The sequence below is a fragment of the Heliangelus exortis genome, chromosome 4 (assembly GCF_036169615.1).
Source record: "Heliangelus exortis chromosome 4, bHelExo1.hap1, whole genome shotgun sequence".
NCBI classification, from domain to species: Eukaryota; Metazoa; Chordata; class Aves; order Apodiformes; family Trochilidae; genus Heliangelus; species Heliangelus exortis.
Genome location: NC_092425.1, coordinates 41,505,183 through 41,525,593, shown reverse-complemented (window position 1 = coordinate 41,525,593; position 20,411 = coordinate 41,505,183). Strand labels below are relative to the sequence as shown.

The window sequence follows — 20,411 nt, the reverse complement described above, 5'->3', positions numbered from 1 at the left end:
AGGGGAAGGAAATGAAAGGAAGGTTTTAGGGGAATGGGCAGGAAAGGAAGGTTTTAGGGGAAGGAAATGAAAGGAAGGTTGGGGGGAAAGAAGGAAGGTTTTAGAGAAATGGGGGAAAAAAAGGAAAATTTTAGAGGAATAGGAGGGAAAGAATGAAAGTTTTACAGGAATGGGCACCAAAGGAAGGTTTTGGGTGGAAAAGGAAGGTTTTAGGGAAATGGGGAAAAAGAAAGAAGGTTTTAAAGAAATGGGGGGGTGGGGGGGGGGAAAGAAAGAAGGCTTTAGAGGAATAGGAGAGAAAAAATTGAAGGTTTATGGGAATGGGCACCAAAGGAAGGTATTGGGTAGAAAATGAAGGTTTTAGGGGAATCAGGGGGAAAAAAGGAGGTTTTAGAGGAATAGGAGGGAAAGAATTGAAGGTTTATGGGAATGGGCACCAAAGGAAGGTTGAGGGGGAAAGAAAGCTTTAGGGGAATGAGGGGGAAAGAAGGAAGGTTTGATGGCAATGAGGGGGAAAGAAACGGTTTAGAGAAACGGGAAGGTTTTGGGTTGAAAAAGAAGGTTTTAGAGTAATGGGGGAAAGAAGGAAAGTTTGAGAGGAAGGGAGAGGAAAAAAAGGTTTTAGGGGAATGAGGGGACAGAAGGGTTTGGGGTGTAGAAGTTCGCGGGAGCTTGTCAAGATTTTAGGGGAGGAGGGAAGGTTTAAGGGAGAAGCCATTCGAATGGGCCGCCCGGTTCCGTTCCGCGGCGCTGCCTGCCGGGCGGAAGCGGAAAGGAGAGAGGAAGGGGAAGCAGCGGATCTTCCGTAACGGGAAAGGCGGCCATGGCATCGGGAGGGGAGGAAGGCTGCGAGCATTACCGGCGTGGCTGTCTGCTGCGGGTAAGGAGGAGGAGAGGAGGCGGCGGGGCTTGGGCGGGAAATGATCGGTGTGGTGAGGTGAGGTTTTTCCGTGCGTTTGTTTGTCAGGCGCCGTGCTGCGGGAAGCTGTACGCCTGCCGGCTGTGCCACGACGGCACCGAGAACCACCAACTGGACCGGTTCCTCGTCGCCGAGGTGCAGTGTACCCGCTGCCGCCTGCTGCAGAAGGTGCGTGTGTGGTGGTGGTGAGGGGGGACATGGGGAGCGCCGCCATTTTGGGGGTTTGGGGGGGAGGAAGGGGGCGCCGCTGCCGCCATGTTGCGAGGGGCGCCATGTTGAGGGGAGGGCACCTCACGGCTCTCGTCCCCCCGTTCTTCTCTCCGTGGCGGTTCGCCCTCAGGCTCAGCAGCGCTGCGAGGGTTGCGGTAGCCTCTTCGGGGAGTACTACTGCGATATTTGCCACCTCTTCGACCGCGACAAGAAGCAGTACCACTGCGACGAGTGCGGGATCTGCCGGTGCGTGAGGGGAGGGCGGGAGGTGAGGGGGAGGATGAGGGAACGGCCTCGGCCTGGCCTGACGCTCTTCTCCTCAGGATTGGCCCCAAGGAGGATTTTTTCCACTGTTCAAAATGCAATATGTGCCTCCGCTTGGGTCTTCGAGGAAAGCACAAGGTAAGAGCACATCGGTTAAATCCGTATCGGTTTTTTTTAAATGACACAATTTGTAAATGAAAGCTGATAGTGCCTCGGCTGCATCTCAGGCCGTTAGGAAGAAGTTTTTCCCTTTGAGGGTGGTCAGACCCTGTCCCAGGTTGCCCAAGGAAGCTGTGGCTGCCCCATCCCTGGCAGTGTCCAAGTCCAGGTTGGATGGGGCTTGGAGCAACCTGGGCTGGTGGGAGGTGTCCCTGCCCATGCAGGGGGTTGGGACTGGATGAGCTTTAAGGTCCCTTCCAACACAATCCATTCTAGAATGTGTTTTCTGTGACACACACAGGGAAGCTGGAGGTTCTGTTTCTCTAAGCACACCAAACAGCACCACAGAGCATTTATGGGCTGGCTTGGCTAACAGTGGGAGCCAGATAATCATCACTGTCTCCTTCTTTTCTTTTAAAAAGAGCTGTTGATTGCACATCTGGCACTGTGTAAATTTGAGCTCCTCTTCCTGCTGCAGAATAGGGAAAGCTAGGCTGCTTACCAGTGCAGGAGTTCTGGGAGCCCTTTTCCTACACAGACTTTCAAACTGTTTGGTTTTTAATGTGCAAAGCCACCTGTTAATTTTCAGAACTTCAGACCTAAATGCAAACAGTAATGTTTCATAAATCTTTTCTTACTGTTCTAAAGAAATTTTAGAATAACCCTGATATCCTTGCAGTAGAATAATTTCTTTTCTTTTTCTTTGCTAAGTGTATTGAAAACGTCTCCAGGCAGGACTGCCCAATATGTTTGGAGGTGAGCATCTTCTTTTCATCTCTTGGCTTTGCGTGTGGCTGTTATTTTTGACTGTGTTGGAATTAATCTCCTCATCTTTTGTCTGGTTCTTGCTTGGGAACAGGATATTCACACCTCTCGTATTGGAGCTCATGTTCTGCCATGTGGTCACCTTCTTCACAGGTAAGGTGTTGCAGGTTGGGGAATAGCTGCTGCCTTGTGTGTGGTGTTTATTCAGCAGCATGATTAGTCTGTACTAGGTGCTTAGAGCTGGTTTCTGAGGGGCCCACGTGTCAGGAGATATTTCCTGTTGAAGGAGAGGCTACTTTCTTTAGAAAGGTGGTATTTCTTCCACAGTAAATTTTGGCAGTGGCAGAATCACCTGCGTAATCTTAATTCTAAATTTTCCTATGCTGAATTTCCTTCTGCTACGACTTAAATGTCAAGAATCCTATGGAGAAAGCCCTCCTTGGTGCAGAAAGCAGTTGCACTGTGGTTTTTAGAGGCTGGTAGCAGCTCATGAGTTAAATTTCAGTGTCCTTCCTTAGGCAGGGCCCCTAAGACAGTGGAGTGCTCTGTTGCGTTACAAAACTGTAGCAGGATTTTCAATTGACATGGTACAGAGTTCTGTTGAAGTTCTCATTGTGTTTTCTTTTCAGAACCTGTTACGAGGACATGCTCAAGGGGTAAGTATTTTGTAAACATCACTTCTCTTAATATTATTTAAAGAGGTCAAGATCGTATTGCCCAATCTTTACCAGGCAACTTAAAAAAAGGTTGTTCAATTACCACTCCTGTTTGCAAGAACTTCTTAAGTAGTGGTGTTTCTCTTTGGTATGATGTAAAACCTATCCTTGTGAGTGGACTTATTTCATGGCCCTGCTCCATCTGCTGATTTAGACTTCAGATTTTTTTTTTTTTTTTTCCCCTTTCTGCCAGAGATTACAGGTGCCCTTTGTGCATGCGCTCGATGTTAGATATGACAAGGGAGTGGCGTCAGCTGGATGACAAAGTGGCACAGACTCCCATGCCCACAGAATATCAGAACAGGATGGTGGAGGTGAGATCTTGGTAGATCTGTGCCTTTGCAGTACTGGCAGCAGAGGGCACTAGGAACTTGTCCTGGATCAGAAGTCAACCTGATTTTTAAGGAATGGTGAAGCAGCGTGTAGGTTTACAATAGATGTCTGCTGGGTTTATAAACATGCAAAAAAAAAAAAGAGCAGGCACTCAAAAAGAAAGCAACCCCACAAATGTTGAGTGTTGGGTATCACACACGTGGGCTTTGGAAGTATCCTGCTCTTTCCAGTGGTGTGGGGTACTGTCACAGCAAAAAGCAAGAACATTTGTTTTCAAAGAGCTTCCAGCTCCAGAGTACACATGCTGGGTTTTCTGCAGAAATATTTATTGATTGGTGCAAGCATGTAGAGACTACTTCTGGTGGGGGCTTTTTTGTTTCTTGCTTTCTTTGTGTTAACTCAGAACTGGGAAACTGTTTGCAGGTAAACGCTGAGTCAAACAGCACTGGTCATTAATGTTTTAGTTGCATCTGTTAAGGTTTAAACAACCAATCCAACCAGCTGTTGGACTCATATTATTTAGAAAAAAGCCTCTTTATTGCCTTTTTGAGAAGAACACTCACTTGCCTGCCATGCACAGCAGACTGGCTTATGTTTCTAGCTACTGGTCTGCTTTCATTTTCACTTGAGGGTTTCTTTATTGGTGTCCCACGTTAAGCAACCAAAACCATCCCTGACTTAACTCAAGGAGTCACCTTGCCATACTAAAATAAGTTCTTCCTGATTACATAATATGAGCAGAGTAGTTACAGACAGGTTAAGTCAGCCCTGCTGTCTTGAAAAAAGAAGATTCTGCCTTTTCCCCTCGTGGCAAACCACTCCTGTGACTGCTAGCAGTGTGGTTCCAGTGTACCTGCTGGTGCTAAAGCTTTTCCCCTCTCTTTTCTGTGCATGTAGATCCTTTGCAATGACTGCAGTGCCCGCTCCACAGTGCAGTTCCATTTCCTGGGCATGAAGTGCCAAAACTGTGACTCCTACAACACTGCCCAAGATGGAAAATGACACTTTGGAGGAGCAGTGACCGAGCTGCACGCCGCGTTCCGCTGGACGAGGAGGACTCTGCCTTGGGAAAGAGAGTTGCCTATTTCAAAAAAAAACCTTGCTTGTCAGGAAAAAAACGTACTCAAAGTTCACACCAGTGAAACGATGACAAGATTTAATTAATGCTGGTGCTAATTATGCCCCTCTCCCTAGGGGGCCGTGCAGCCAGGCCCCTCAGGAAATTCCCAGTCGAGCAGCGTGATGCCCTGTGCCAGGTTAGTGTCTGGAGAGAGACCCTTGAGAGCCACTTACTGTGTCAGAGAGAGAGAGAGACAGCCCAGAGAAATGACTAGTGAGGTGCAAAATGAGAAATGCTGTGCAGCTGACACAGCAGAAGATGGTTTTGGGGCAGCTGAAGGTTGTGGGAGCAGGACAGGAGGTGGAGGTACAGCTTATTCTGGTTGCAGCTGTTGTGGAAAACGGGGAGTTTTGAGAGTGGCCTTTTTAGAGAGAGCTGACATCTGCAGAGTGGGACACGAGGAACGTTTTGTTCCTTTTCAACAACGTGTTTGTTCTAGGGCCTCAGAGGCGAGTGGCTGAAAGAGGGTGAGCTTGCAGAAATTGTGTCCTTTTGGCTTGATTTGTTGACACGTGCATGCATACAGAATTCCCTTGGAAACCAGGCTGCCCTGCCTGCTTAGATTTTTACATTGGGTTTTTCCAGCCTTAAAAATGAGCTGCAGGGCCACCCTTCTTCCCCCACACCCATCTGACCCTCTGTCTCCTGGCTTAGGCTCCTTTGCCAGCTGTGGTCACATTTACTTCCATTTCTTCCTCACTGGATTCACTGACAGAGGCCGAGGTGTCTGAGGGTTTTAGGACCGATCTGTAGCTCCCTATTTTGATGGTTAAATGCACTGAGTGAGGCACAGACCATTGTCTTGTCAGGTTTGACATGGGGCCAACTCATCAGGCTGAGCCTGAGATGTTTTGCTAAAGCAACCACAGGGTGCAGGGACCAATTTTCTGCCATTTTGGGTTGGTTTTTTTTTATGGTTTCTGATTTCTTTGGGAAAAGAGAATGGAGGATGGAAGAGTTTTTTAAAAAAAACAAACAAACAAACCCACAACCTGAGAAACCTTCACACCTTTCATTGTGTAATATCCTACCCAAGGAGTTTTGCAGTTTAAATACTACAGAAGGTTCTTGGTTTCTGGGAATTTCAGAGGATGGAAATGGTGTTCAATAATAAAATCTATTTTAAAAGCCCAGTTCTTCTTCTCTGTCTTGACTACTTGTTTTTCACTTGTTCTGATGTAAAAAAACAGCTTTTCTCCTTAATTTGACAGTGTCCCTTTACGAGGAGATGGGGATGAGATTTTTCCTGGAGGTTGCTTTTACTGGAGTGTCTTTCTGCAACACTTTAGCTGCTGCTATAAATAAATGTAAAACAAAACAACATCTCTGTTAGACCAAACTGATCTCTGCAATGTCCTCTCCTTCCACACTCACACACGTACCCTCTGGAAATTCCTGGCTGAGTTTAAATGATGATTCAGCCCTGGAAAACGAGGGTTTGGTGTCTGGATGTGTGACCCCTGGGTCTCTGCTGTGAAAACAACCCCCAAACCTGCCCTCACCATCCTCCCCTTTCCCAGTCGTGGTACAGGGGACCTGGTCAGCTGCATCTGTGGGCAGAGCAGAGGAGGTGCTGGGCCTTGAGGATGGCTTTTTGCATCCTTGGTGGCAATTTGGATGAGTTCAGTGGTGGGGGAACCACGTGTGGGACCAGGTGGGCTGCATCAGCTCATCTGGAGTCAGTCAATAACTTTGGGGTTGTTCTAGGGGGGAGGAGGACTTGTGGTGAGGGAGAAAGAAAAAAAAGAAAGAAAGGTGCTTTATGGGGGTGTTTAGGGTGTGATGGGCACCAAGGGGTGGTTTCCTTCTGGGGGGCTGCTGTTAAAATGAGGGAAGCTGAGGGAACAGGAAGTGCAGAAGGAGCATGGGTTGACTCCTTGCTGTCTTCTCCATATTTACATGAGTGGGGTTTGGGGTTGGGCATCCTGGGGATGTCCCACTGAGGGAATATGGCCCAGGGAAGGGGCTGGTTTGGCTATGGGGCACCTTGAGTTGAGGTGTCCTCAGGATGCTGACACGGGATCCCAGATTCCATGGTGTGAAGGGACCTTAAAGCTCATCCAGTCCCAACCCCCTGCATGGGCAGGGACACCTCCCACCAGCCCAGGTTGCTCCAAGCCCCATCCAACCTGGACTTGGACACTGCCAGGGATGGGGCAGCCACAGCTTCTTTGGGAAACCTGGGACAGGGGCTCAGCACCCTCACACTAAAGAATTTCCTCCTAATCTCTAACCTAAATCTCCCCTCTTCCAGCTTGAAACCCTTCCCCCTCATCCCATCCCTCCAGGCCCTTGTCCCAAGTCCCTCCCCAGATTTCCTGGAGCCCCTTCAGGCACTGGAAGGGGCTCTAAAGTCTCCCCAGAGCCTCCTCCAGGCTGAACACCCCCAACTCTCTCAGCCTGGCTCCAGCCCCTCTGACTTGATGTCTCTGCTTGACTTTAGGTTCCTGTAGCTGGTTTGAAGGACTCTCCTCTTGCTCATGGATGATGGTTTTGATTTCTCCACTGAAGCTGCCAGCAAGACTCCTGCTGCTTTGGAGCACTCTCCAAATGTGAGGCTTCACTGCCCTTCCTGGATGGAAACCTGCTCTCAGGTAAGCCCTGAGGGCCAGTGAGTCTCATCATGGAGGAGTTGTCATCTTCTTGGTCTTGCAGGGAGATGTCCAGCACGGGCAATGGGTCCATGTGGGGTATTTTTTAACTGGGAGGGAGCAGCAGCTCTAGGAGTGCAGAGGACTTTGGGTGGTTGGTGCCAAAAGAGCTCATCCCACCCTCACCACCACTGCTGCTGCACTGGGCCTTGCTCACAGGTTACTGCTGCCCAAACAGCCCCCTGGTGACAGCCAGCAGCTTGGCATGGTGGCTTTGGCTGCCCAGAAGCAAGGGGAAAAAAAAAAAGTTCAGATGATGCCACTTCAATGTTTTTAAGGTGCTCTTCTTCCTTGAGTGTTACATCTTGAGCAGTGACTTCCCTCTGGCTTTAAAAAACCAGGCAAGGTGAAATGAGCAGTAAATGGGACAGAAATATGATGTCCAGTGATGACCTTGAGATGAAGCTGAGGAATGTTGTTTTTCTGTGTTATTTAAAGCAGCTACAGTCCTCCTCTTTGGGAGGAAACAAAACAATCCTGTGACCACACTCTTAGCTGCCCCTTGAGAAGCCCACTGGTGGCAAATGCAAGGTTAGATGCTGTTTCCATGAGTGCTGGGATGTGGGTGTTGTCTGGAGAAGCAGAGGTGTCATGGAGATGTGCTGAGGGCCAAGGTGGAGGCTGAATTAGTGAGCATCTGGCAGCTGGCATTGCCAGAGCACTCTGCTCATTACCAGCAAATTGTTTCCTGTTTGTTGGGGGGGGGGGAGTTCTTTTATATATTTTTTTTTTCTTTTTTGCAAAAGTGCTGTGGGTTTATTCAGCTGATAAATGACCTCGTGGTGCAGCTGGGAAGCCAACTTTGGAGAGCTCAGTAGTGAAGTAGCCCTTGAGTGTGTTGTAAGCTGTAAAACTGTGCTGATCAAGTCCACAACCAAGCAGATTTGATGCTGAATGATAAGCTAATTTTAGCCCAGCTGGAAATATTCCTGCTTGGGTTCCAAGCACAAGAGGAGGCTGAAATAAAACCCTTAGTTGAACTGAGTCTTGGAAGAGCATCTCCTTCTCCCACTGGACTTCTGTGTTGGGTTGAGGAGGAAAATGATGTTGGGGGTGGGATCCAGCAGATTTTGATCTTTTTGCTCTCCAGCTTTTGGGATTTGCCTCTGCAAAGTGTGTGTGTGTAGGGGGCTGCAGCTGGGGAACCTGATGCCACCAGCTGAACAACCTCTATATCATGTGTTTAGCTTGGCACCCAGCCCAGAACTGCCTTGGCCAAGGAAATAAATTGCATTGGGCAGCAGGAAAACCTTTCTGAAGTGATGAAGACAAATGTAGGGGATAAAGACAGGCAAGGAGGTGCTGTATGGGTTGGAAGGTGCTTCAGGACCTGGAAGGTGCTCCAGGAAAGCTGGAGAGGGACTTTGGACAAGGGCCTGGAGAGGTGGGACAAAGAGGAAAGATTTTAAGATGGAAGAGGGGAGATTTGGTTAGAGATTAGGAAAAAACCCTTTCCTGTGAGGGTGCTGAGCTCCTGGCCCTGGTTGTCCAGGAAGGTTTTAGCTGCCCCATCCCTGGCAGTGTCCAAGTCCAGGTTGGATGGGGCTTGGAGCAACCTGGGCTGGTGGGAGGTGTCCCTGCCCATGCAGGGGGTTGGGACTGGAGGAGCTTTAAGGCCCCTTCCAACCCAGCCAGTCTGGGCTCTGTGATTCCATGCTCTGGGCACCACTGGGAGTGGGAAGGATGCTTGGATCAGAGGGATGTAGTTGTCCTGGGATGAGGACAGGGTGGTGACTGGGCCAGGGCTTGCCCACTGGCTAAGGGAGCTGTGGCAAAGCTGTGATCTCCCACACTGCTGCCACTCCAAGTCCAACCTTGCTTGGAGAGCAAAATCTGGAGCAGATGGGATTATCCCTGCCCTGTGGGCAGGAGGTGGTGTTCCAGTGGGTCCAAACAAGGTCAGTGGAGCTATGAACGAAGCCAGGGCCTGCAGACCCTTCCCTGAAGCTGGGCAGGTTCCTCCTTGCTTGTGGATCCTAAGACCCCTTTGTCCTGCAGCAAAAACCCCTTTGTCCTGGCTTCCCCCAGGCTGAGGCTGCAGAGAAACTGTTTATTCCTTTCCAACTGGAAGGAACTCAATTAAGGAAGGGCTCATCATGTCCTGCTATTTATAACTCAGAGGCCAAGCAGAGCATCTGCCTCTGCAGCTCCAAGCAGGGCTGGCTTAGCCCTGGGACCTCCCTGCTGGAAATGGGGGTGGTTTCCTTGCATTTTCTCCTTGATGGTCCCAGTTGGAGTTGGGGGGGGGGGGGGGGGGTATTCAAAACTTGTCACTTTACTCTGTCGTGGAATCTTTTCTCCCTGACACCTGAACTGAATCCTGCATCTTTTGCAAGGACCTGGTGCCTGTCTGGGTGGCAGAGGATGGAGCAGAGACTCAGGAGGACCTTGGGGTGCTGCCCCTCCTCCCCCTTTCCTGCTCTCACTCATCTCCTGCAGTTTTGGGGGACAGGAGCCCCTCAGGGCTGATGGAGTTGCAGGTGCTGCAACTGCTGCTCAGCAGAGCAGATGGGACAGGTTGGATGAAAGAAGTCTGGATGCTCTGTGGGCAAAAAAAACCCAATAACAAAACACTTTTAACCCCCCTGCAAATAGTTGCAAAATAATGGATTATTTAAAGACTTGTGAGGCCTTCAACAGTTAACTTTCTGTTGTGCTTACAAGTAGCTTTGTTGGCAAAATAGAGTAAGAAGTGGCACACTTGGAGCTGCTGGCTGTTTGTGGCTTTTGGAGTGGTGGAGGTGACAGGGTGATCAGAGGGCTCCAGCCCTTGGGAGCTTGCTCACCCAAGGATGAAGTCCCACCAAAGCCCAGTGGCTCTTGGTTGTGTCCCTTGAGCCAGGCAGAGCTGCTCTGTGCTTGCCAAAACTCAGCCCTTCACCCTGCCCTGGGTGTGCTGGGGGGCACAAGACCTCCCCAGCTTGTGTTGGGTGCCTGAAGCTGCCCTTGGGTGCTAACACTGAGCTGGCTTCATCTCCACCTCAAGATGGTTTGCTGCAGGTTTTCCTTAGGGATGAGGGTCCTTTCTGGCCCAGCTTGGACTTTCCCTTCACCTTTGAGGTCTCCAGAGGAGGTAGCTCCCAGCAGGCTGCTGTGGCCCTGCTGGAACCCCTCCCAGGCTCTTGGGGGGCTCTGGTTTGAGCTTCAAACCTTTTAGCACAAGGTGTAGCAGCAGAGGGCAAAGCTGTTTTGTTGATGTTGAGTTGCTGAGGATGAGGCAGGAGACCTGGAAAGGGATCATGTCCTTCCCAGTGCTGCTGCCCAGGGAGCCAGGGAATGGGATGTTCTGTCCGGAGCTATGTGAACTATTTTTCCTATATAAATAAAATATCTCTGAGATGAAATGAAGCCAGAGAGAGGGGGAGGTGGGAAGCCTTGGGGAAAAAGGAGGAGTTGCTATTTTTGTAAATAAAACAAGCTTGTGACAGAGAGTTTTCCTCATTTTATTTTCTTTTCAAACAGAAGAAAAAAAGAAAGTTTTTATGACATGTCTTTAATTTTATGACATGTCTTGGGTGGTTTGGGGTTTTTTTTAACCTTTCTTCCCTTTCACAGTAGTGTGGGAGGACAGAAAACCCCGGGCAAGCTGGAAGGGCTGAGGTGGGAAGGTGAGGAGTGTTGGGGCACAGCCACCCTCCCTTTGAGGGCATCAAAATTATAAATTCCATAATAAAGTGCTGTTTTTTTTTGAATCAGCAGGCACAGGTGTTATTTTTCAGGCTGCCTTGCACCTTGGCCCTCACTGCCAGAGATTTGTGTCTCAGGGTGGATGCATGAGGAGTAAGTGAGAGATTTTGTGGTGTGGTCAGCCAGGAGAAAGCCCTTTGGGGTGGTGGTCTCAGCTCTCCATGTTGGAGCTGCCTGCACAGCATCCTTCCCACAGCATCCCTCTTCTCTTGGTACCTCTGGAGTCCCTAAATCCAGCTTGATCCTAAATCCTGGCTTGAGCTGTGCTGGAGGTGGGATCTCCATCCTTTTCTCCTTTGACCTTTGTAGACAGGTCAGAGACTTTACCTCACAGCTTGTACCATGCTGACAAGCAACTCAAAGACAGCAGGGAGGGTTTCCCACCCCAGGCTCTTGCAGGAATCCTTGGAACAGCCCCCAGAATCCCTACAGCCTCTTCCCTGGGTTGTAGGAAGGAGCTGTGGATCCATGTGGAGCATCCAGAGGGTTGAGCAGGAGCCTTAAATACCCTGGAGTTATTTATACAGCATGTGGAGCTGTTCCTTAGGGACATGGCTCAGGGGTGTTGGTCACAGGTTGGACTGAATGATCTTGGAGGTCTCTTCCAACCAAAAACATTCTGGGATTCTGTGTAAGGAGCCCCCCAGCCTTGTTCCCACCACTGATGGGGGAGTGAAGTGTGAATTTTCACCTGAAATTATCCCCCAGCCACAAGGTCTGATTTAGTGTCATGGCCAAACCTTCCTCCTAGAAACTCACCAGTGTCCTGCAAGAATGGAGACCCAAATTCTCCTTTGGGAAAAAGGAATGCTGGAGCCAGTGCAGAGGAGGGCAATGAAGCTGGTGGAGGGTCTGGAGAATAAATCTTACAAAGAACAATTGAAGGAGCTGGGACTGTTTAGTTTGAGGAAGAGGAGGCTGAGAGGAGACATCATCACCCTCTATAACAACCTGAAAGGCCACTGTGGGGAGGTTGGTGCTGCTCTCCCAGTGGTAGGACAAGAGGGAATGGCTTCAACCTGCAGCAGGGTTTAGCCTGGACATCAGGAAACAAATTTTCACAGAAAGAGTGTTCAGACCCTGGAATGGGCTGCCCAGGGAGGTGGGGAGTCACCATCCCTGGGTGTGCTTAAGGGTTGTTTAGATGTGGTGTTGGGGGATGTGGTTTAGGGGAGAACTTTGCAGAGTAGGGATGGAGTTGGACTTGATGATCCCAAGGGGCTTCTCCGACCTGAAAAATCCTATGATTCTATCAATTTATTCCCCCTGTGGATTGGATTTTATCTTTGGAGTGAAGGTGGTGGCTTCTCCTCTCCCTCCGTTCCCTCACTTATTTGAGCAGCAGCCTTTGAGCAGACTGAGTGGGTTTTTTGAATAGTTTGGAGGGTTGTCTTTTTTTTTAACTGCCTGCTCTTTGCTGCTGCTGGACAATACCAAGCTGTAGCTCATATTTAAAGCAGATGGACACCCCCAGGGGCAGTTTCTTGCTGGCAGGGGTGAAGGTGAAGCCTTTTCTGTGTGGTTTCTGGGAGGGTGAGTGCAGCACCACCACAATTTATTTCCAGAGCAGAAAAGTGGGTTTCACTTAGGCTGAGGTTTTTCTTAGCTGAGATGGCCTGATTTGCTGTTTCTTGGCTGCCAAAAAGAGTTTTTCCTCAACCTCAGCACCCTCAGAGCTTCCAAAACAGCTTCCCACCCTTCCCCTACCTCCTAATGTGCATCCCAGCTCTTCAGAGCCCCCTGGGAATAGCCAGGGGCTGGAAAAGGAAAAGGAAGATAGAGAATGATGGTGTTTCCTTTAGGGAAAGGGAGTGGGAGGAGATATCCTCATTCCTCCTGCTCTTTGCAGGTGGCTGTTGTGGTGACAGCCACACGTATGTCTCTGGCTTGATTAAAATCAGGAGATGATGATGCAGCTGTTGCTGGAAGCAGTCCTGGTAACACCCTGAGCTTTGATGTTCCCCAGGATCATTAGTGTGGCAGCCAGAGCCTGTTCTCCATCCTCTTAACCCCAAGCAAACCTCCACCTGCTTTTCAGGTGAGATAGCAGCTCAGGCCTCTCCTGCCCACGCTGTTTAATGTCTTTGTCAGGGACACAGACACTGGAATGCAGTGAACTCCCTATAAACTGGCCCACAGCACCAAGCTGTGTGGTGTGGTGACACACTGCAGCTCCAGGATGCCATCCAGAGGGACCTGGACAAGCTGGAGAGGTGGGCCCATGCCAACCACATCAAGTTCTACCAGGCCAAGGGCAAGGGCCTGCACGTGGGTCAGGACAATCCCAATCCCAATCCCAATCCCAGGCTGGGCAGAGAAGGGATTGAGAGCAGCCCTGAGGAGAAGGACTTGGGGGTGTTGGGTGATGATGAGAAGCTCCCCAGGAGCTGGCACTGTGTGCTGGGAGTCCAGAAACCAACCATGGGCTGGGCTGCACCAGCAGCAGTGTGGGCAGCAGGGTGAGGGAGGGGATTGTTCTCCCCTACTCCATGCTGCTGGGACCCCACCTGGAGTGATGGGTCCAGCTCTGGAGCCCCCAACACAAGAGGGACCTGGAGGCCCTGGAGCTGCTGGGAGGGCTGGAGCAGCTCTGCTCTGGAGCCAGGCTGAGAGAGTTGGGGGTGTTCATCCTGGAGGATGCTCTGGGGAGACCTCAGAACCCCTTCCAGTGCCTGAAGGGGCTGCAGGAAAGCTGGGGAGGGACTTGGGACAAGGGCCTGGAGAAATGGGATGAGGGGGAAGGGTTTTAAGATGCAAGAGGGGAGATTTAGGACATTAGGAAGAAATCCTTTAGTGTGAGGGTGGTGAGACTTTCCCTCCCCTCCCTGGAGAGCTTGGCTCTGCTTGCATACAACCCAAGTGACCAACAGCCTCCTGGACACAGAGTTTCCTACACAAAGGCCAAAATTCAGGTTTATTGTGGGTGCCATGCACCTGCCCTCCCATCCATCCCTCCATCCCTCCCTCCATCCTCTGGACCCGTCAGAATCCTGCCCTTGGGCAACTTGGTCGTGGATGTTCTGCTGCAGAAGCCTTTATAAATTAAAGATCTGTATTTGCTTTTCTTTTTTGTTTGGGTTTTGCTGCTTCATCCCTGCTAGGAGTCGTCGTAGAGGGGGTTGTTGTAGTTGCCCCAGGAGCCATAGTCGTGGTCATCCAAAAGTCTGCCATAGGAGGAGTGCCTGCCAGGGGGAAAACAAACCACCCAATGTCACCACTTCCTTTGGTGGATTATTTGAGTGTAGGGCAAAAAAAGAAAGTAAAATGATGGGTGCAAGCCCTCAACTAGGTCAAGCTTTGGGATAGCAGAGTTTGGACTGTACTTGGGTGTTTAAAAATTAAACAAATCAGTCAGTGTTTCTATAGAAAAGAATTGGTGATTTTTGGTTGGTGATTTTTCTGCTTTTCTTTTTGAAATCAGCATTTCCTACCTGGCTGCTCAGTGTTATAACAGATGCATCTGGCAATGCTCTTTTTAAATCTGCTTCTTGGGGGAAAAGGGTTCTAAGTGTTCATCAGAAATTGTCATTAGCAAAGCTCTGATTTCTGCAAGAGCAGGAGAAAGCCAGGCTGAGAGTTGGGGGTGTTCATCCTGGAGAAGAGGAGGCTCTGGGGAGACCTTTGAGCACCTTCCAGTGTCTGAAGGGGCTCCAGGAAATCTGGGGAGGAACTTGGGACAAGGGACTGGAAGAATGGGATGAGAGGGAAGGGTTTTAAGCTGGAAGAGGGGAGATTTAGGTTGGACATTAGGAAGAAATTTTGTAGTATGAGGGTGGTGAGACCCTGTCCCAGGTTGCCCAAGGAAGCTGTGGCTGCCCCATCCCTGGCAGTGTCCAAGTCCAGGTTGGATGGGGCTTGGAGCAACCTGGGCTGGTGGGAGGTGTCCCTGCACATGCAGGGGGTTGGCACTGGAGGAGCTTTAATGTCCCTTCCAACCCAAACCAATTTAGGGGGCTGTGATATTTTGTCATGAAGCACCAGGACCTGAAGTAAGGCCAGGCAGGATTTTGTTCCCTTTGAAGCAGAGTGGGACACAGCAGGGAATTCAGACAAAACCTTTGCTGGCATCAGCCATCAGCAAAACCTCATTAATGAGCACTGGGCCTGGCTGCTCTTTGTTGTCCATGTCACAGCAAGACCCATGGCAGCCCCCAGGGACAAATACTGGTTATGAGGGTGCTGAGCAGCCTCTCTGGAGGCTGAGCCAGGCTCTTGGAAAGCCAGGAAGGAAGCCTTGGCTTTTTGATCCAGTGACAGGCAGCGTGGAGGGACTAGAGGCTGCCCAGCACCCCACCAGGTTTGGGGCCAAGCATCTCCCACCAGGGCTTTGTCCCCAAGCATCACCCTCGTCATGGTGAGAGGGGCTGCAGCCTCAGGGGGTGGGAGGCACCCGAAAACCAACCTTACCTGATCTTGAGGTATGCTGCCACCCCAAAAACCAGCACCACCACCACGATGACCGTCACGGTGATGGCCACGATGCTCCCTATGGAGGGAAGGTCCATCAGAAAGGGCAGTGCTCAGCTCCCCCCAACCCCCAGCTCCTATTTTTGTGCTCTGACCCCTTTCCCAGGGATTTGGACTGAAACACAGCTGGGGTTTGCTTGAGGACTATGGACATGCTCCTGGATGCTCTTCCTGGAACCATCTGGCATTTAAGACCGAGCCAAGGGTAGAAAGTGCTCCAGGTCCCTCCCTTTTCTGGCCCCAGCAGCACTTCTAAGCTATCTGGGCTTGCAGAAGAAGACAAAGGTGGTGTCAGCTCAGGGAGGTCTCCAGAAGGGAGAAGATAAACCTCCAAATCTCTTAACTCAGACTGCACCCATTGTCAGGCCAATTCTTTCCTCAAATTTGCAATTAAGGATTTTTTTTCCCCTCTCCAGGAATTTGATATCTAGGACTCCTTGTCTCCACCAGTGGAGCAGATGCCAAAGGCTTCTCCAGGAAAGCTGTCAGAAAGTTGACCACCTCTTTCTTCCCTTCCAATTTGGAGGGGGTGGGGCTGCTCCTTCAGGACCTTGGGGCTGCTGTCACATCTCCCCGTGCCTCTGGGCAGTGGTTGCTGCTCACCTGCACTCAAGGCACGTGGGACCTCTTCCATGATGACACCAGTGGAGAGGGTGGTTTGGCCAGTGGCCATGGCCTCATCTGTGGTGGGGCTCATCACAGTCACTGGGGGGGACGTTGGCTCCACGGCCAGGCTTGATGCCACGGCCATTGTCCCCTGGGAAGGGACATCCTTGGTCAGTGCTGGTGGCCGGGTGGTGCCAGGGCTGGTGAGGAAAGGCGTTGGGGACAAAACTGTCCCAGGGGTTGAGAGCAGCTCAGTGGTGGGGTTTGAAGAGGATGCGGGTGCAGCTGTGGGGCTGGGGGCTGTCCCCAGATCCGTTGTGCCTCTTGCCAAGATGGCAGTGCTGGCTGTCCAAGGAGCTGGGGCTGAGTCCAAGGTTGGTGGTACCGAGGTGGGTTTGGAGGCTACAGATGGGCTCTCTGTTCTGGGGGTGATGGTGGCTGCAGTGGTGGAGCTCAGGGTGACAGGAGCAGGGGACAGTGTGGTGGCATTGTGGCCGTGCCCTTCTGCTGGCCCAGGGGACATCTCATCTCCAGCAGGTCCTGTGGTGGTGGGCAGCCAGGGCTGGCCAGGAGCTGGTGTGGGGAGAGCTGCAGCCTTGGAGCCTGGCCCTGCTGGGGTCCTCTCCAAGGAGAAGGAGGAGTTGGTGGGGGTGAGGGGTGATGCTGTGGAGCCATCACCCAGTCCTAGGGGTGAGACAAAAGTGTCAATAACAGGGAAAGCCTTGGAGCAGCCAGGGGCAGGGAGGACCCACTGAAGGGTTCAGAGGGACCACTGGAGGGCTTGGGAATCAAGGTGGAAATAAGGTTCTTGGTTTGAAACTGCTGAGAGCCATCTCAGATAAAGAGAGGGGAAATAACCCCGGGGACCCAGAGGGTTTAAAGCACCCTGGTGTGGCTCAGCACCATTTCCCCCCAAGGTTGGGATCTCCCCCTCCATCTTCTCAGCATCTCCTGCCCACAGCCAGCAAAGCAGCAGGGGAGTGAGCTCCTCCTCAGCAGCCAGCACTCCCCAGCTGGGGACAATAACACAAGACAACTCTTTCTCCTCTCCCCCCCCTGTGTCCTTGTGCATTCATTCGTTCCTCTCCATTTCTTAGCACCAAGATGAGTCATTTTTTCCCCTCTGTCCCCACCAGCAGACTGCTGGGGCTCTGCTCCCTCCCCCCACTGCTTTCTGCTCTCCAGGGCTAAACTCAGCCCCGGGGCCATCCCTCAGCATGGTGGGGCCAGGGGAAGAACGTGCAGACACCAAGTGACATCAGGAGGGCTGTTCATACCCATACATTCTTGTATTTACACCCCAAAAATCATCTCTCAAGCCCAGCAGTGGGAAAAGCAAGGAATCCCTCCAGCACAAACAAGCCATGGTGACCTATTTATTCTAAGTGTAGAGGACAAAAAACCAACAAAAACAAATACCTCAAGTAGCTGATTTTGTGAGGAACCTGAAGCCAAACTCCCTTGCTCCAGAGACAGAAGGTTGGTGCTTATCTGAGAGGAGCAGCAGCAGAGGCAAAGCTCCTGGTGGCTCCTCATGAGCAGGACCTGGCAGATCACCTGTGGCTGAGCATCACTGGTGGGCACATCAGGATCTTCTCATCAGCAAAGCCACTCCCCATGGAGGTGACATCAACCACCACAGCCAGATCTGCTCAGTGTCATGTCCCCTTCTCCCTCCCATATCAAATGAAATGTCACCCATGCAGGTGACCCAAGAAAGGTGCTGAACCAGCCCCAGAGATGTTTCAATGTGTTGAGGTGTTGCAGTGCAGCACCAGTGAGCAGGGACTCGACTCACCCATGGCTTTTTGGGTGTTTGCAGCCATCAGTGCAAACCAAAGGCTGCAGGTGGCCAGGACAGCATCACTCAGCTGCACACCTTCCATGGAGGAGGACACCACAAGTGACATCTCTGCAAAGGACCTCCAGCTGCCTGCAACAAGCACTGGGTATGGAGCTCCTTATCTCCAGCACCCTTATCAGCTGCTGTGATGGCAGCTGAGGGTGGGGGACATGCTGACAAACCTGGACCAAGCATCCCTTCACCTTTGGTGGTGTTCTTCAGGTCAGGGTTTCAACACCTGCACCTTTATTTTCTGTAAAATCATCCTGTCTCCATCCACCTTGCCATCTGTGGCTTCTCCAACAGGCAGATGACAGCCTGTGTGGCCCATACCACCACACCTTGCTGTCACACCAAGCTCAGCAGGACCTTCCAGGGCCTGAAAAGTTTATTACCTGGTTGTAAATCATCAACTGGTTTGGGTTGGAAGGGACCTAAAGATCATCTGGTTCCAACCCCCTGCATGGGCAGGGACAGTGTGGATGTTTCCAGATCCCTTGGACACAAGCCAGCTTCCCACCTCTCTCCAAGCCACCTACGTTGCCTGCTTGTGCTTTGGGTCACCAGAGTTCTCATGTTCTGCTTGAACCTGGGGAGGCAGAGCAATCAGGACCTCAAAAAGCTGGCAGTGCTGCTAGCAGGATGAGTCAGGACATTTCCATAATATCTAGGGGGGGTCTAAATCCAGAGGATGAGCCAAAACTGGATGCAGGGACGAGGCTTGGCTGCTGGCTGAGTGCTCCCAGCCAAGCAAGGTGACAAGTCACAGGGACATTCCCGGGAGAGACTGCAGGGCTGAGGGCAGCAAGCTGCTCAGCCCTGGATTTCTCAGCTCCTGCATGGTCCTCACCAGCAAAGCTTTGGTTCCCAGACTGATTGTCCTGCATGGACTCTGGAGCAAACCTTGGGACAGCTCTTTGCCAGCCTCTGAGATCCCACAAACCATCATCTTCCTCAGGTCATCTGGAACCCAGCAGATGCCTACTCCTCACCCACACCAGATCCCCTCCTTAGCCCACACCAAATCCCCTCTCTTACCACACCAGATCCCCTCCTCACCCACACCAGATCCCCTCCTCACCCACAGATCACCTCTTTACCCACAGGCTACTTGAAGAGCTCAGCCAGGATGGATCCCAGAGCCAACACAAGCTCCTTCTGACCCTGCTCAGGACAAGGTGACAAAAAGACCTGTCTGAAGACCCCTTGGCTGATAGCTCCCCGTGCCACTGCCCCCAGCTCACCAGCAGCCTGTCCCCAGGGAGCTGGGTGGCCAGAAGAGCACCAGCTTGTCTGCAAGCCCATCCCTCCTCCAACACATCTGGGAAGGAAAAGAAAAGCCAAGATTTGGTTTCCCTGTTTCTCCAGTGCTTGGTGTGTAGGAGCTGCAGCTTGGGAGCAGGAACCAGAGCAGCCCCACTGGGATAAGGGACAAAAAAGCCACTAGAAAGCTGCTATTAGAATCATGTAACTTCAAAAGCTACAAATACAAACCCCAACCCATCAGACAGGGGTTGTCAGAGAGAATGAGGATGTCAACCTCAAAGGATGCCAAGCTTAGTTGAGCCTGGAGGAATTTGCCCAACTAATTCACTTTAGGGCAGTTGAGCACCCTGCTGGAATCAGCTGGGAGCAGAGCTGGGCTGAGGACTGCCAGGACAGGACAGCCACCTGGGAACCACAGGGACACTGCACAGCCCCCCAGGAACCTCTGATCCTTCTGCTCCTGAGAGTGTGATAAGAAACAGCCAAGGACAGAACCCCTGAGCCCCTGTTATTCCCATTCCATGCTTTTCAGGGATGCCACCCAAGGAGTGACCCCCCCACCTGATGGATTTGCTCCTTTCTCCTCTTTGCCTGCTGCTCTCCCAACTTCACAACCCCCACCCTGCCAGAAACTGAACATTTCCCAGGCTCTGCTTGGGAAGCAGCTGCCCAACCCGGGCTGGCAGCCTCTCCAGCAATCACTTCTCCAGCTCTCCAGCAGCTTTTAAATTGTTCTGCCAGCATTTAACAAAAAAAAAAAAAAAAAAAAAAAAAAAAAAAAAAAAAAAAGCAAAACAAACACGAAAAAAAAAACCCTCATAAGAGCATCTCCATCCCCAGTGAATGACATCAGCTGGAGCTGCCACACCACAGCAAACAAGCACCCACTGATAAGGCAGAGCTGGAGCTTTCCTGAGCTTCACTTCATGATTCATCACTTCTGATCGTAACTCCCAGAAGGTCCCCATGACCTAACCCACATCCAGCCTCAATTAGCACCCTGCCCCAGCTGCAGTGAGGGATGTTCCTCCAGCAGCCAGGGCCCCAGGGGCAATAGAGCATCTCTAACCCAAATATTTCATTCTTGGCCCTCCCAGCAGCTTTTCCTGACACTCCTTCCACGAGGAACCCAACCACCTTTTCCACACAAGGAATCTAACAGCAGGTAGAGAACAAACCCCCCACCAACAAGGCCTGGTGGGCACCCACAGCAGAGCTTGCTCGGTGCAACAAGGTTGAGTATCACTTCCTACACCCTCCTGTCAGGGGACAGGCCCAGAAGCTGGAAACCATTCCAGAGAGACTCAGGCAGCTTCTGGGGCTCTTGCTTTGGAAAGGAGAAGTCAAAAGCAACCTCACTGCATGGCTGCAAGTAGAGAAAGAGTGCTGGTACAGCCCCATCCTA

The 20,411-nt window shown here is 51.2% G+C and overlaps 2 protein-coding genes and 1 long non-coding RNA gene across 3 annotated transcripts in view; 2 read left to right on the top strand and 1 right to left on the bottom strand.

Moving 5' to 3' along the window:
• The first annotated feature begins 751 nt into the window (after nucleotides 1-751).
• Nucleotides 752-5,619, top strand: RCHY1 (ring finger and CHY zinc finger domain containing 1). Its single transcript, XM_071744042.1, has 9 exons — nucleotides 752-880; nucleotides 968-1,087; nucleotides 1,260-1,375; nucleotides 1,453-1,531; nucleotides 2,264-2,308; nucleotides 2,412-2,470; nucleotides 2,947-2,973; nucleotides 3,227-3,347; nucleotides 4,264-5,619. The coding sequence occupies exons 1-9, from the start codon at nucleotides 824-826 to the stop codon at nucleotides 4,366-4,368; spliced, it is 729 nt and encodes a 242-aa protein (XP_071600143.1). The 5' UTR covers nucleotides 752-823; the 3' UTR covers nucleotides 4,369-5,619.
• Nucleotides 5,620-6,933: 1,314 nt separating this feature from the next.
• Nucleotides 6,934-18,980, top strand: LOC139796214 (uncharacterized). The gene is made up of 3 exons (XR_011725893.1): nucleotides 6,934-7,080; nucleotides 17,720-17,846; nucleotides 18,847-18,980. It is a non-coding gene; the product is annotated as an uncharacterized lncRNA (long non-coding RNA).
• PARM1 (prostate androgen-regulated mucin-like protein 1) overlaps nucleotides 13,859-20,411 on the bottom strand; it is a 9,844-nt gene continuing 3,291 nt past the window's right edge. The window contains exons 2-4 of the mRNA XM_071744041.1: nucleotides 15,895-16,581; nucleotides 15,232-15,310; nucleotides 13,859-14,006 (exon numbers count right to left, since the gene is read on the bottom strand). Of these exons, the coding sequence (XP_071600142.1) occupies nucleotides 13,922-14,006; nucleotides 15,232-15,310; nucleotides 15,895-16,581 (851 nt within the window). The 3' untranslated portion in view covers nucleotides 13,859-13,921. The remainder of the gene's footprint in view (nucleotides 14,007-15,231; nucleotides 15,311-15,894; nucleotides 16,582-20,411) is intronic.

Bases quoted from the DNA above. Each gene is read 5' to 3' on its own strand.
- RCHY1 (XM_071744042.1), top strand. From the start codon at position 824: ATGGCATCGGGAGGGGAGGAAGGCTGCGAGCATTACCGGCGTGGCTGT. The intron at 881-967 runs GTAAGGAGGAGG...TTTGTTTGTCAG, and splicing joins GGCGTGGCTGTCTGCTGCGG to GCGCCGTGCTGCGGGAAGCT. The intron at 1,088-1,259 runs GTGCGTGTGTGG...GTTCGCCCTCAG, and splicing joins GCTGCCGCCTGCTGCAGAAG to GCTCAGCAGCGCTGCGAGGG.